This window comes from Dendrobates tinctorius, unplaced genomic scaffold (genome assembly GCF_039654945.1).
Source record: "Dendrobates tinctorius isolate UK_male_01 unplaced genomic scaffold, ASM3965494v1 ptg000089l, whole genome shotgun sequence".
In the NCBI taxonomy this organism is placed as follows: domain Eukaryota; kingdom Metazoa; phylum Chordata; class Amphibia; order Anura; family Dendrobatidae; genus Dendrobates; species Dendrobates tinctorius.
In genome coordinates this window covers 13,481,331-13,494,845 of record NW_027361757.1, presented here as the reverse complement: position 1 = coordinate 13,494,845, position 13,515 = coordinate 13,481,331, and the positions used below count along the sequence as shown (strand labels likewise).

Here is a 13,515-nt window from a genome sequence, read left to right as displayed (position 1 = left end):
ACAGTCCCCAGTCCCTGATTGCAAGGCCTCTAACACCACAGCCTGCTTGCTACTGCTGTAGGCACTCCGCTGTTCTTCACTTCTGTCCTATTCGCTTCTGTCCTGTTTGCTACCCCCAGCTCAACTGACTTATTGGAGGGAAACTATCTCCTTTCCTCCTGTCTAGCCACTCCTCTAAGTTAACCCTATTAACGTTTTCTCTCTAGTTGAGCTCAGTGCCCCATCTAGTGGCCCTTTTCTAATACTACACCTGTTGTGTGGACACAAACACACACACACAACATGCATACAACACACAGATAATATCAACAATCGCAGGGCAAAGCCCTTGTCCTCCTTACATTCCCACTTCCTGAAATCATTGCCGTCCTCGGCAATGCAGGGGTGTACCAAAAACAGAATTTTAAATTTAAACTTTACATTTTGTATACCTCTACATGTTGTTAAAGTTCCATATTTTAAAAAAAAAAACTTTCAAAAATTTTCACAATTTTCTTTTCTTCAAACATATAAGATTCTTACTCAGTAAAACCTGTAGCTACTGTACATTCTACCATTAAGCATAAACTTACTTTCATTTTATACTAGACTATAAATATATCTATATATCAAAAACTTTTTTTTTTTTCATTTTGTTTTACATTTTTTCCTACTAAGCATAAACACACTTTTACCATCACATAAAAATATATACGTTTCTATATATTTCTTCGTCAAATCAAAACCATTTAAAAAAAATATATATATATCAATCTCTTTAGGAAAACAGAGTTACTCTATATATATATGACAGCCATCAAAATTCTCATCATAGCTACAAAAGTATATCACAGGAGAAAAACAATAATGTCCAAATATAAGACTTCTTCAGAGGAAAGCACAAGTGTCCTTTTCTCCCCCTTCCTGTGACGGGAGCACTTCAAGTGTCCGAGTTTCCTTTGAAAAAAAACAAAACAGTAATGTCCACTTTCCGACCTGACAACGTGCGTATCCACTTACATAAACCTCACACAAAAAGATGCCTCCCCCCTTCCTGTGAGGGGAGCACCGCATATGTCCACGCTGTCAGGGACTCCAACAAGTCATTTTAGCACTTCTTAAAGGGGTACACCTCCCTTCCTGGTGTACGATACAGTTCAGTGCTACATGTGCGGGCTGCCAGGTAATAAAACGCAGTCTGTTGCTGCAGCCACACTTGGTCCAAAAGTCCATGGACCTATGGCCCCACAAAAGGCAAGTCCTACAATCCAGTAGAAGGGCCATAACAACAACTCATATACAAGATAATGTTCTCTATAGGCCGTGTTGCCTTAAACTTGGGAGCGCATCAGTGCTTCTTAGAAAAAAACTCAAAGCAAAGAGAAAAAAACACATTTTTACAAAAAAGGTCCCATAGACCATCATAGACTCTCATCTGAAGAGCGTTGCAGGGTTCCCTTACCCTGAGGGGACACAGAACAGTCCCAAATGGTGCAACAGGCACTTAAAGGGTTAAGCAAAGTCAGTTCAGCAGTGCGCATTCTGCGCAATTTTTCTACTTAAAGCCCAGGTGTGGGCTGAAGGGGACTCTGCAGCCGCAGAATCTCCATGGTGCAAGAGGGCCCAGGTCTCCCTCTCCTTAGCCTTCTTCCTGGCTATGATGTCCGTGATCCACATGGACGGGCACGCAGGTGGCGGGGGACCGATGCCACCAGGGGAGAGCTGGCCAAAAAGTGGAGGCTCCGGAGCCTTGGAGTGCCTGGCGCGGGTGCTCAGTGGGGCGGAACTTGGGCCGTGTGTCCCCGCAGTGGGACAATGCTGGGGCCGTGCGATCCGCTGATAGCGGAGGCTGGACAGCACTCACCTCCGTCTGCACCGCAGCTCCGCTCAGGTTAGGTCGCAGCTCATCCTTCAACTTCTGACAGCGGGAGACCAGGGTCTCTTCTGGCTCTGTGATTCCCTCTATTGCGACTTCGCTGCCAGGCTGGTCCTCTGTGGTGTTCCAGGGGCCTTCCTCCCCCTGTCGTCTTGCAGCAACATCCTCCGGGCCTTCTAGTTCCTCAGGATTGAGGAGCGGGTTCCTCCTCTCGCGTTGTCTCCTGAGTCGCGGCCTGCAGTGAGTGTGGATGCATCTCCGGTGCAGCGATTCCAGGTGTCGGGGGCTCTACTGATGGCAGGGCTTCGGACCGGGTAAGAGCTCAGCATTCTCGTTGTTGCTCCCAGCTCTGGGTGACACGTCCGGCCTCCTCCTCCCGTCGCCATCGCCACTCTGCACACTCTGCAGGGTCACTCCCATTCCAGGATGGAGCTCTGTCCGGCCTCTCCACCCACTTCTCTGCATACAGGGGGAAAGGGTGCTGCACATACCACTCCTTCCAGGGGCGGACCAGACATTGCTGATAGCTCACATTTGGCACCATCCAGACACTGTCACGCCCACGAAGTGCAGCTTGTTGACAAGAACAGTCCATTTTGGCGCCAGAATTCTCCATCTTGCTGGCAGCCATCTTAAGTCTCACAGGAACACTTTGCAGATCTTCTCCTTTGGTCACAATCAGTTTCTTGGTCTCATTTTTCAGCATTTTTTCAGTCAGATTCAGTATTTTAATCATCTTCCCTTGCACATCACTGCTTTCTTCAATTTGCATCTTATAGAGCACTGCAGTCACTATCAGACTGTCTTCTTTCTTCACCTCCGCTGTGGTCTCGCTGCCATTTTGGGCAGCGAGATCCTGCCGACTACGCCAAATGTAAAACCACGGCCGCCGGGGGGTAGCTGCTGCGGTCGTCCCAGTACTCACTGTGCTGGAGGCTGTTTCATCACCCGTATGCTGTTCACTTTGGGGACCCAATTGACTGCAGACAGAGGCTGGAATCAACTTTAACAACTCAGCTTTATTCTCTTCAGAGCACAGCACGTTCAATAGAGCAGCAGGACTCTTTACTTGGTAACAGCAATACATCTTCATCTACAGCAGTACGTCACTTCTTCCTTCACTTCACACAAATGCACCACACAGGCAAGCTGACGGACCAATGAGATCTGGAACAGGACCTGGGCACATGACTCCCGATCTCCAATGGGAGATCGTCCCGTGAGCATGCCCAGTAGGAGCACAGAGGGACTCAGTCTCTGGATCGGTCTGTTGCAAAGTAATCTCCTCTGCAGTAGAAAGACAGCAGGAGACCGCAGAATGTGAGGCTCTGGATTCCTGCAGAGCAGACGCAGAAACCTGACGCCTAACACAAATGCACCACACAGGCAAGCTGACACATCACACGGAGCACGATGAACACGGAACACTTCCCTTCTTGCAGAGCCCGACTTCAGCTCACGAAGGTACCCGACTTTTCCGTTACAGCTCACCAGGGGCAGGCTGGGCCGGGTGGCAGGGAGGCATATGCCCCCTGGGCCGCTTCCCCAGCAGCTGTGCAGGGCCGGCCGCCTGATGGCCCTGCAGTGAACTGCGTGCGGCCGTGTCTGCTGTGCTGTGATGTGGCCGGCAGCAGACACGGCCGCGCACTTGTCTGTCTCAGCCGCAGTCTGCGGCTTTAAGCTTATGAGACAAACTGTGTTGTGCTCGCAAGCGGCGCGATGACGTCATTGTCTCATGCCGCTCTACAGGCCAGGAGAGGACATGGTGCCAGGAATCAGGAAATGGTGAGTATAAACTTTATTATGTTTTATATGAACGGGCTGTGGGGCCATCATACTGTATATATGGGGTTGGGTTGGGGCCATCCTCCTGCATATATGGGGGAAAACCGGGGCCATCATACTGCATATATGGGGGCTGGGGCCATCATACTGCATATATGGGGGCTGGGGACATCAAACTGCATATATGGGGGAAAATGGCCAGGGGCCATCATACTGCATATATGGGGGCTGGGGACATCATACTGCTTATATGGGGGAAAACGGGGGCCATCATACTGCATATATGGGGGCTGGGGACATCATACTGCATATATGGGGGAAACAGCCGGGGACATCATATTGCATATATGGGGGCTGGGGACATCATACTGCATATATGGGGAAAATGGCCGGGGGACATCATACTGCATATATGGGGGCTGGGAACATCATACTGCATATATGGGGCTGGGGACATCATACTGCATATATGGGGGAAAACGGGGGCCATCATACTGCATATATGTGGGCTGGGGACATCATACTGCATATATGGGGGAAAACGGGGGCCATCATACTGCATATATGAGGGCTGGGGACATCATACTGCATATATGGGGGGAAAACGGGGACCATCATACTGCATATATGGGGGCTGGGGACATCATACTGCATATATGGGGAAAACAGGGACCATCATACTGCATATATGGGGGCTGGGGACATCATACTGCATATATGGGGGCTGGGGACATCATACTGCATATATGGGAGAAAACTGCGGCCATCATACTGTGTATATGGGGAGAAACTGCGGCCATCATACTGTATATATGGGGGGAAACTGCGGCCATTCTACTGTATATATGGGGAGAAACTGCGGCCATCCTACTGTATATGGGGAGAAACTGCAGCCATCCTACTGTATATATGGGGAGAAACTGCGGCCATCATACTCTGTATATGGGGAGAAACTGCGGCCATCATACTGTGCATATGGGGAGAAACTGTGACCATCATACTCTATATATGAATGGGCTGAGGGGCCATCCTACTGTATATATGGGGAGAAACTGCTGCCATCCTACTGTATATGGGGAGAAACTGCAGCCATCCTACTGTATATGTGGCGCCCCTGAGGCTCGGTCGCCACAGAGGTACTGCACCTTCTCCTAAGGTGTAGTGCCCCACCATCCAGGTAAGGTGGGACCTCCCTGCCACACTCCAACACCTGCATCCCACACACAGGATAGTTCAGCAGGGCCACATTGCAGCTTTAGGCTCAGGGTGTAGAAGGAGCACCTTTCGTGGAACCCTGCTTCGTAACACGAGATGTGCTGGGAGGTGGGTGGAGTTAGTATAAAAGACTGGGAAAGATAGAATTGAAGGACAGTCTCGAGGGAGAAGGACAGTCAGTCTCGGACTGAGGTCAGTCTGACGGTAGTCAGTCTGGGGTGAGTCCCAGAAGACAGTCAGAAGGTCACTCGGACAGGAGTGAGGGTCCCTGGAAGAAGGGATGGATGAAGGAGTGCTGCAGCTGCCTCAGTGACCTGAGCCAGCTGGCACGGGAAAGGAAAGAGAAGGAGTGACGTAGAACAGAAATCTGCATTTCCATAAGAGAGAGAAAGACAAGCACGGAACTAAGTGGAGAGAGAACAGAGAGGAGGAGTGGGTTGGATAGGAACCCTGCCTATAGGTTCTCAGCGCAAGGCCGGGGCCCGGTCCCCGAGGTTGTATGGACACTTATGGTTCTGCAGCAGACACCGGTGGAGTAGTTGGCTGTACATGCACTACTCCCAACCAAGACTTGGGACACAACAGCGAAACGGATAGAGAGCCGGGATTCAGGAGAAGGGAGCCCCGAAGCAGGATACAGCTGTCTGTCGTACAAGTGAGAGAGTTGTTAGGAACATCTGACAGGAGGAACTTCAGAGTAACCACGGTACTGGAGCTCTTCACATTAAAGACGCAATAGAGGAGTCGTTCAGGAAGGCACATATTGGCGGGGTGCTGGCGGGGAGAGTCTTATCTTGCCTGGAGGTTGGCTGGGCCTCTGCCTCGGAGGACACGGTACCGAAGCGGGCACCTGTGTGCACTACGAACTGTGAGTAAAGCTTTGAAACTGCAAGCTCTGGTGTCCTCCATTCATTCCCGCATCAGCACCGCTGGGTATCAACATCTACACCATCCTGTGCCCTACTCCTCCATCACACCTGTACACTGCCCTGGGGTTACAGCTCTACCTGTGGGGAGCTATACCATCTAAGCTGCAATATAGCATCAGCCCCAGAGGATCTGCAAGCAGCGTTGGCTAACACCTTATTTGCCAAATACCACGGGTGTCGTCACAAACTTTACATTACAAACAAACATCACCGCCATTGATATTGGGGCCCAGGGCCACGGACCGGGTCACCGCTGCTGTGACAAATCATCCCCCTGACACCGGCCCGGTACCGAGTACCCCACAGCCCTGGGTGCAGTGAGGGCGACTCATATATATGGGGAGAAACTGCTGCCATCCTACTGTATATGGGGAGAAACTGTGGCCATCCTACTGTGTATATGGGGAGAAACTGCAACCATCATTCTCTATATATGGGGGTGGGGCCATCCTACTGTATATATGGGGAGAAACTGCTACCATCCTACTGTATATGGGGAGAAACTGCGACCATCATACTCTATATATGAACAGGCTGAGGGGCCATCCTACTGTATATATGGAGAGAAACTGCTGCCATCCTACTGTATATGGGGAGAAACTGCGGCCATCCTACTGTATATATGGGAAGAAACTGCGGCCATCATACTCTGTATATGGGGAGAAACTGCGGCCATCATACTGTGTATATGGGGAGAAACTGCGACCATCATACTCTATATATGAATTGGCTGAGGGGCCATCCTACTGTATATATGGGGAGAAACTGCTGCCATCCTACTGTATATGTGGAGAAACTGCTGCCATCCTACTTTATATGGGGAGAAACTGCAGCCATCCGACTGTATATATGGGGCTGGGGCCATCCTACTGTACTGTATATATGGGGAGAAACTGCAACCATCATACTCTATATATGGGGTTGGGGCCATCATACTGTATATATGGGGAGAAACTGCGGCCATCATACTGCATATATGGAGGGAATCTGCGGCCATCAGACTGTTTATATGGGGAGAAATTGTTGCCATCATACTGTATATATGAACGGGCTTGGGGGGCCATTATACTGTATACAGTATATGGGGAGAAACTGCGGACATCATACTGTATATATGGGGAGAAACTGCGGCCATCATACTGTATATATGAATGGGCTGAGGGGCCATCATACTGTATATATGGGGGCTGGGGACATCCTTCTATGTATATGGGGTGGAACTGGGACCACCATACTGTATATATGGGGGCTGGGGCCATCATATTATATATATGAGTGAACTGGGGCCTTCATATATATATATATATATATATGAGGGAACTGGGGTCATCATACTATATATATGGGAGAACTAGGGCCACCTTACTATATACTGTACATGGGGGAACTGGAGCCATTCTAATATATATATATATATATATATATATATATTGTGTCTATATATATATAGGAACTGGGGGTCATCATATATATGGGGTGAGCTGGGGGATATCTTACTATATATATGGGGAGAACAGGTGCCTCCATACTATATATATGGGGCTGTGGGACCATCATACTTTATATATTAGGGAACTGGGTTCATAATACTATATATATGGGGGAACTAGGACCATCCTATTATTTACACGGGGGGCAACTGGGGCCACCAAACTATTTATTTGGTGCAGTGGGGACCTTTACACTATATATACAGGGCAGTGGGGCCATCATACAATACAGTTGAAACCAGAAGTTTCCATACACTATATAAAGACACATATGACCTAAAACGGGAAAGGTTTATTCTGATTTCATGTCAGATATTGAGAAAAACATGCAGATTTGTATTTTTATACAGTATATAGTGGATGTAAATGGGTCGCCCTCCCAGGGCTGTGGGGTACTCGGTACCGGGCCGGTGTCAGGGAGATGTGTCACAGCAGCGGTGACCCGGTCCGTGGCCCTGGGCGCCCAAGTAACGGGGAATTGAAATGGTGGAATGTAGTTAATGGAATAGTTCGTGACGCCACCTGTGGTTTTCGGTAAGTGAGATGTTAAGCAGACGCTGCAGACAGACCCTCTGGTACAGATGCTGTGGTGCACTGGTGATGTTATAGCCCTCCACAGGCAGGGCTGTTGTCCCAGGGCAGAATAGGTGAAGTGACACTTAGATGGTGTAGTGTCCGGCACAGGGGATGCAGCAGTGCCAAGCAGGCGGACGCAGAAAGGAATGGAGGACACCAGGGCATGTAGTTCCAAAGCTTTACTCAGTCTGTAGTGCCCGCTTCTGTGCCGTGTCCTCCAGGTCAGGGACTCAGTCAACCTCCAGGCAAGATAGGACGCTCCTTTCCAACACTCCGCCAACTTATGTACCTTTTCTTAACGTCTCCTCTATAGCGCTTTTAAGTGTGAAGATCTCGTAGTACTGAGTTACACTGGAGTTCCTCCTATCAGATGTTCCCAATAACTCTACTTGTACGGCAGACAGCTGTAGCCTGCTTCGGGGACTCCTTACTCCTGAGTCCCGGCTCTCTATCCGTGTTGCTGTTGTGCCCCCAAGTCTTAGATGGGAGTAGTGCATTTACAGCCTACTACTCCACCGGTGTCTGCTGCAGAACCATTAGTGTCCATACAACCTCGGGGACCGGCCCCCGGCCTTGCGCTTAGAACTTCTAGGCAGGGTTCTCTCTAACCCACGTCCTCTGTGTTCCCTTTTCTCCTACGTTCCGTACTTGTCTTTCTCTCTTATGGAAGCTCAGGTTTCAGTTCAATGTCTTTCTCCTTCTTTCCTTTCCCGTGCCAGCAGACCCGGGTCACTCAGGCCTGCTGCAGCACTCCTTCCCCCATCCCTCTTCCAGGGATCTCCACTCCTCTCCAAGTGGCTTCCTCTCTCAGACTCTCCTTCTGACTGACCTGTGATCCTAAACCTTCCCACTCTTTTATGTATCATCAACTCCACCCACCTCCCAGCACGTCTAGTGTTCCGAGCACTGCCTCTCTCTAAGCAAGGAGCCGCAATGTGGTTTTGCTGAACTACTCTATTGTGTGGGGTGCGAGTGTTGGAGCGTGGTCGGGAGTTCCCACCTTACCTGGATGGTGGGGCACCACACCTTAGGAGAAGGTGCAGTACCTCTGTGGTGACCGAGCCTCAGGGGCGCCACATACACCCCCCCGTTAAACACAGCACGTCCGCAGGCTGCAAGGCAAACAAAGTTGACAATACAGGAACATACAAAATTTTTATAATGCTGAATAAACATTTCTTATACTAAACTTCCCAATGTGAGAGGCACTCATTCTTGAACGTTGCAAACAATTCTTAATTAACTATCTAAATCCTAAGTCAAAAGTGCAATTTTCTATACAAGACTTAATTCAAAGTGCTATTGTCTGTTACTCACTATCACTCCAGTATTCTTCATCAGCACATTCCTTTTCAGCTTTAGTGCACATTTTCTTCTCTCTCTTAACTCTGAGTGACAACCGTAGTGACATTTTCAATTCTCTATTATTCTCTATTCAAATCTTTCATCTCTTTATTAAAACATTCTATATAAAAGCCATTTATTTTCTCTCATAAGACACATCATTATTAAATACTTCACATTAAAACTTCAATAATTCTTGTACGTGCTGAACACTGCTCCTAGCCGGGATCTCTTGCAGTGTCCTTTGATGAGGTAGACCTTATCTTCGCAAAGTGTCCTATGTAAAACCAAGAGAGGGCGCCTAAAGAGGTGCAACTATTTACGATTACAGTTCTGGACCATTCAGCATTCATGATCTCTGCAGTTCAATGGAAAGGCTGCCAACAAAACAGGGCAACTCTGGAACTAAAAAAATAACAAAAATAACTTTAAAGCACAATGGTGCAAATACCCTCCTGGGTAACGAGATTTACTGTATCTTCTTTAAGGTTGGTGGGCCCCTCTTGGGGTTCTGGAAGCTGATGATGGGGAACTGCTACCAGATGTGAGATTTTGGGTATCTACATCCTGTTGCTGGTTGCTTGAAAATTCTGGTGCTCTAATGCGTGGCCTAGTACCGAGGGATGCCTCAGCTTGTCGGCGTTGATAGGCGACTACACGGGGACTCGGCAGCCAAGGGATCCCGAGGTCACTATCCCAAATCGACCTGGATTCCTCCAATCCCCGGAGATGCCAAATCGTGCACGCCTGTTCCAGTCGTACCCTCCTCAGCAGGGACCTCCTCCACCTCCCCATCTCCGACAGGCTCGTGCCCCCAGCTGATTCTTCCAACTGCCCCATTTCGCGTTCCCGCAAGCCAGCCTCCGACAGCGTGAAGTCGGAGGGCAACCCATTAGGAGGGCCGGGGTATATACCTGATGCCTCCTGGCGGCGTGGGTTCTGCTCCGGTGTCGGCGTAGTGGCAGTGGATGCTGGTTGGTGCGAAACCGGGGACGGCGGTGGAGCTAATGGCGGCCCCGGATCCACAGGGGTCTCTGTAGGGACCTGCGCAGCCGCGTCAGGTCTGGACGGGGGCTTCTCCTCCGTTTCAGCTCCCTGTGCTATGTATAACCCCTCCGGTAGTAGCGGCAGCGAGGGAACAAGGTATGCTGCTGGTGGCGTGGCAGCAGTTGCAGGCTCCACAGGGTCTGCCTGGAAGAGGTCCGGTGCAGCAGCGGCAGGTACCGGTGTCGTGGGTACAGCAGGTGTAGGCCCCTCCTGGGCGCGCTGCAGATTCAAAGTCCATAGCGCTTCCTGCCTCAGTTGCAGGCGGCACATCAGCTGGGCAATTTCGTCCTCCAGCTGCTGATGATTCATCTCCAATATGGGGTTGGAGCCTTCAGCCATGGCGCTGGGGAGATCCGCTTCCCCGCGCTCCACAGGCCTCCTCCCGTCTCTCTCCAAAATGGCGTTCTGGCGTTCCCGCCACTGGCTTCTGCCCCTCCTTCTTGGGGCGGCGTCTTCTTCCAGCGCCTCCATTCCAAGCCAGTATACGAACCGCTTGGGGGGTGGGCCATGTCGCTGTCACATAGTAATTCAGGCAGGGGAGGCCCAAGACTCTTCGCGGTCTTTTCCTAGGACCTCCCATCTCTTCACACCCTTCTTCTCCACGCCAACGGCCATTTTTAATGTTCATTTCACAGTCTATTAAATTGGGTCTTCTGCTCATTCTCAAAAATTTTTAAGTCCAAGGCACACAGAACCCGATGGCATCGGGTCTCGTCATCCTGTTCGTGACGCCAAGTTGGGTCGCCCAACCAGGGCTCCCAAGGAGCCGCAATGTGGTTTTGCTGAACTACTCTATTGTGTGGGGTGCGAGTGTTGGAGCGTGGTCGCGAGTTCCCACCTTACCTGGATGGTGGGGCACCACAACTTAGGAGAAGGTGCAATACCTCTGTGGCGACCGAGCCTCAGGGGCGCCACATAAACTTCTGGATTCAACTGTATATACATAGGGGGAAGTGGGGATTTCATACTATATACAGGGAGCAGTGGGGACCTTCATACTATATATAGGGGCAGGGGGACCTTCATGCTGTATATAGGGTCATTAGGGACCATCATACTATATTTAGGGGCAATGGGAACATCTTATTTTATATAGGGGCTATGTAGCCGTTTTACTATATATAGGGAGATCTGGGGTCCTCAATGTATAATAAAGGGCTTTGGGGACCATGGTATTTTGTTTTGTGGTATGTAGGGCCATCATTCTGTATATTCAGAGCTTTGTGGGCACTCAGAGGACATTATTTGTTATAAATGGGGACATTATTAGTTTTGATAGGGGCACTCAGATTCCATTATTTTTTTTCTTAAGGCTTGGTTCTTCTCCCATATCTCTGTAGTAAGCTCCGTTCTGCTCCTATACTTCTGTAGTAAGCTTGGTTCTGCTCCTATATCTCTGCAGTAAGCCCAGTTCTGCTCCCATATCTCTGAAGCTCGGTTCTGCTCCTATATCTCTGTAGTAAGCTCCGTTCTGCTCCTATATCTCTGTAGTAAGCTTGGTTCTGCTCCTATATCTCTGTAGTAAGCTCAGTTCTGCTCCTATATCTCTGTAGTAAGCTTGGTTCTCCTCCCATATCTCTGTAGTAAGCTCCGTTCTGCTCCTATACTTCGGTAGTAAGCTTGGTTCTGATCCTATATCTCTATAGTAAGCTCCGTTCTGTTCCCGTATCTCTGTAGTAAGTTCCGCTCTGCTCCTATACTTCTGTAGTAAGCTTGGTTCTGCTCCCATATATTTGTAGTAAGCTGAGTTCTGCTCCCATAGCTCTATCGTAAGCTCCGTTCTGCTCCCATATCTCTGTAGTAAGCTTGGTTCTGCTCCCATATCTCTGTAGTAAGCTTGGTTCTGCTCCCATATCTCTGTAGTAAGCTCCGTTCTGCTCCCATATCTCTGGAGTATTCTCCATTCTGATCTATATCTCTGTATTAAGCTAGGTTCTGCTGCCATATCTTTGTAGTAAGCTCAGTTCTGCTCCCATAGCTCTATCGTAAGCTCCGTTCTGCTCCCATATCTCTGTAGTAAGCTTGGTTCTGCTCCCATATCTCTGTAGTAAGCTTGGTTCTGCTCCCATATCTCTGTAGTAAGCTCCGTTCTGCTCCCATATCTCTGGAGTATTCTCCATTCTGATCTATATCTCTGTATTAAGCTAGGTTCTGCTGCCATATATTTGTAGTAAGCTCAGTTCTGCTCCCAGATCTCTGTAGTAAGCTCGGTTCTGCTCTCAGATCTCTGTAGTAAGCTCGGTTCTGCTCTCAGATCTCTATAGTAAGATTGGTTCTGCTCCCATATCTCTGTATTAAGCTTGGTTCTGCTCCCATATCTCTGTAGTAAGCTCCGTTCTGCTCCCATATCTCTGTAGTAAGCTCCGTTCTGCTCCCATATCTCTGGAGTATTCTCCATTCTGATCTATATCTCTGTATTAAGCTAGGTTCTGCTGCCATATCTTTGTAGTAAGCTCAGTTCTACTCCCATAGCTCTATAGTAAGCTCCATTCTGTTCCCATATCTCTGTAGCAAGCTCCGTCCTGCTCCTATACTTCTGTAGTAAGCTTGGTTCTGCTCCCATATGTGGCGCCCCTGAGGCTCAGTCGCCACAGAGGTACTGCACCTCCTCCTGAGGTGTGGTGCCCCACCATCCAGGTAAGGTGGGAAGCTCCTGAGCGCACTCCAACACCTGCACCCCACACCACAAAGCAGTGTAGCAAAGCACCTTCGGCGGCTCCCTGCTTAGAGTGTAGCAAAGCACCCATTGGTGGCTCCCTGCTTGGAACACGAAACGTGCTGTGAGGTGGGTGGAGCTTAGTTTACATTAAAAGAGCGGGAAGAGTTTAGGATTCAGTCATTCAGTCATTCAGTCTTTCAGTCACGGAGAGTGAGTGAGGATGCAGAAGGACAGAGAGTGAGAGAGAAGATCCCTGGGAGAGGGATGGAGGAAGGAAGTGCTGCAGCAGGCCACAGTGACCTGGGTCTGCTGGCACAAGGAAGAGAGATAGAAAGGAAACCTGATTCTCCATAAGAAGGAAAGTTTAGTACAGAACGTGAGGAGTAAAAGAGAACAGATGACGTGGGTTAGAGGAGCACCCTTCCTAGAAGTTCTAAGCGCAAGGCCGGGGCCCGGTCCCCAAGGTTGTATGGATACTAATGGTCCTGCAGCAGACACCGGAGGAATAGAAGTTAACAATACTTGATTCCCACATCAGACTTGGGGGCACAACAGCATCATGAGCCGGGACTAGGTAGCAAGGAGTCCCCAAAGCAGGCTACAGCTGTCTGCCGT

The 13,515-nt window shown here is 49.4% G+C and overlaps 1 protein-coding gene across 1 annotated transcript in view; it reads left to right on the top strand.

Moving 5' to 3' along the window:
* Positions 1-3,590: 3,590 nt before the first annotated feature.
* LOC141098283 (beta-microseminoprotein-like) overlaps positions 3,591-13,515 on the top strand; it is a 58,983-nt gene continuing 49,058 nt past the window's right edge. The window contains exon 1 of the mRNA XM_073585943.1: positions 3,591-3,640. Coding sequence (XP_073442044.1) covers positions 3,591-3,640 — 50 coding nt within the window. The remainder of the gene's footprint in view (positions 3,641-13,515) is intronic.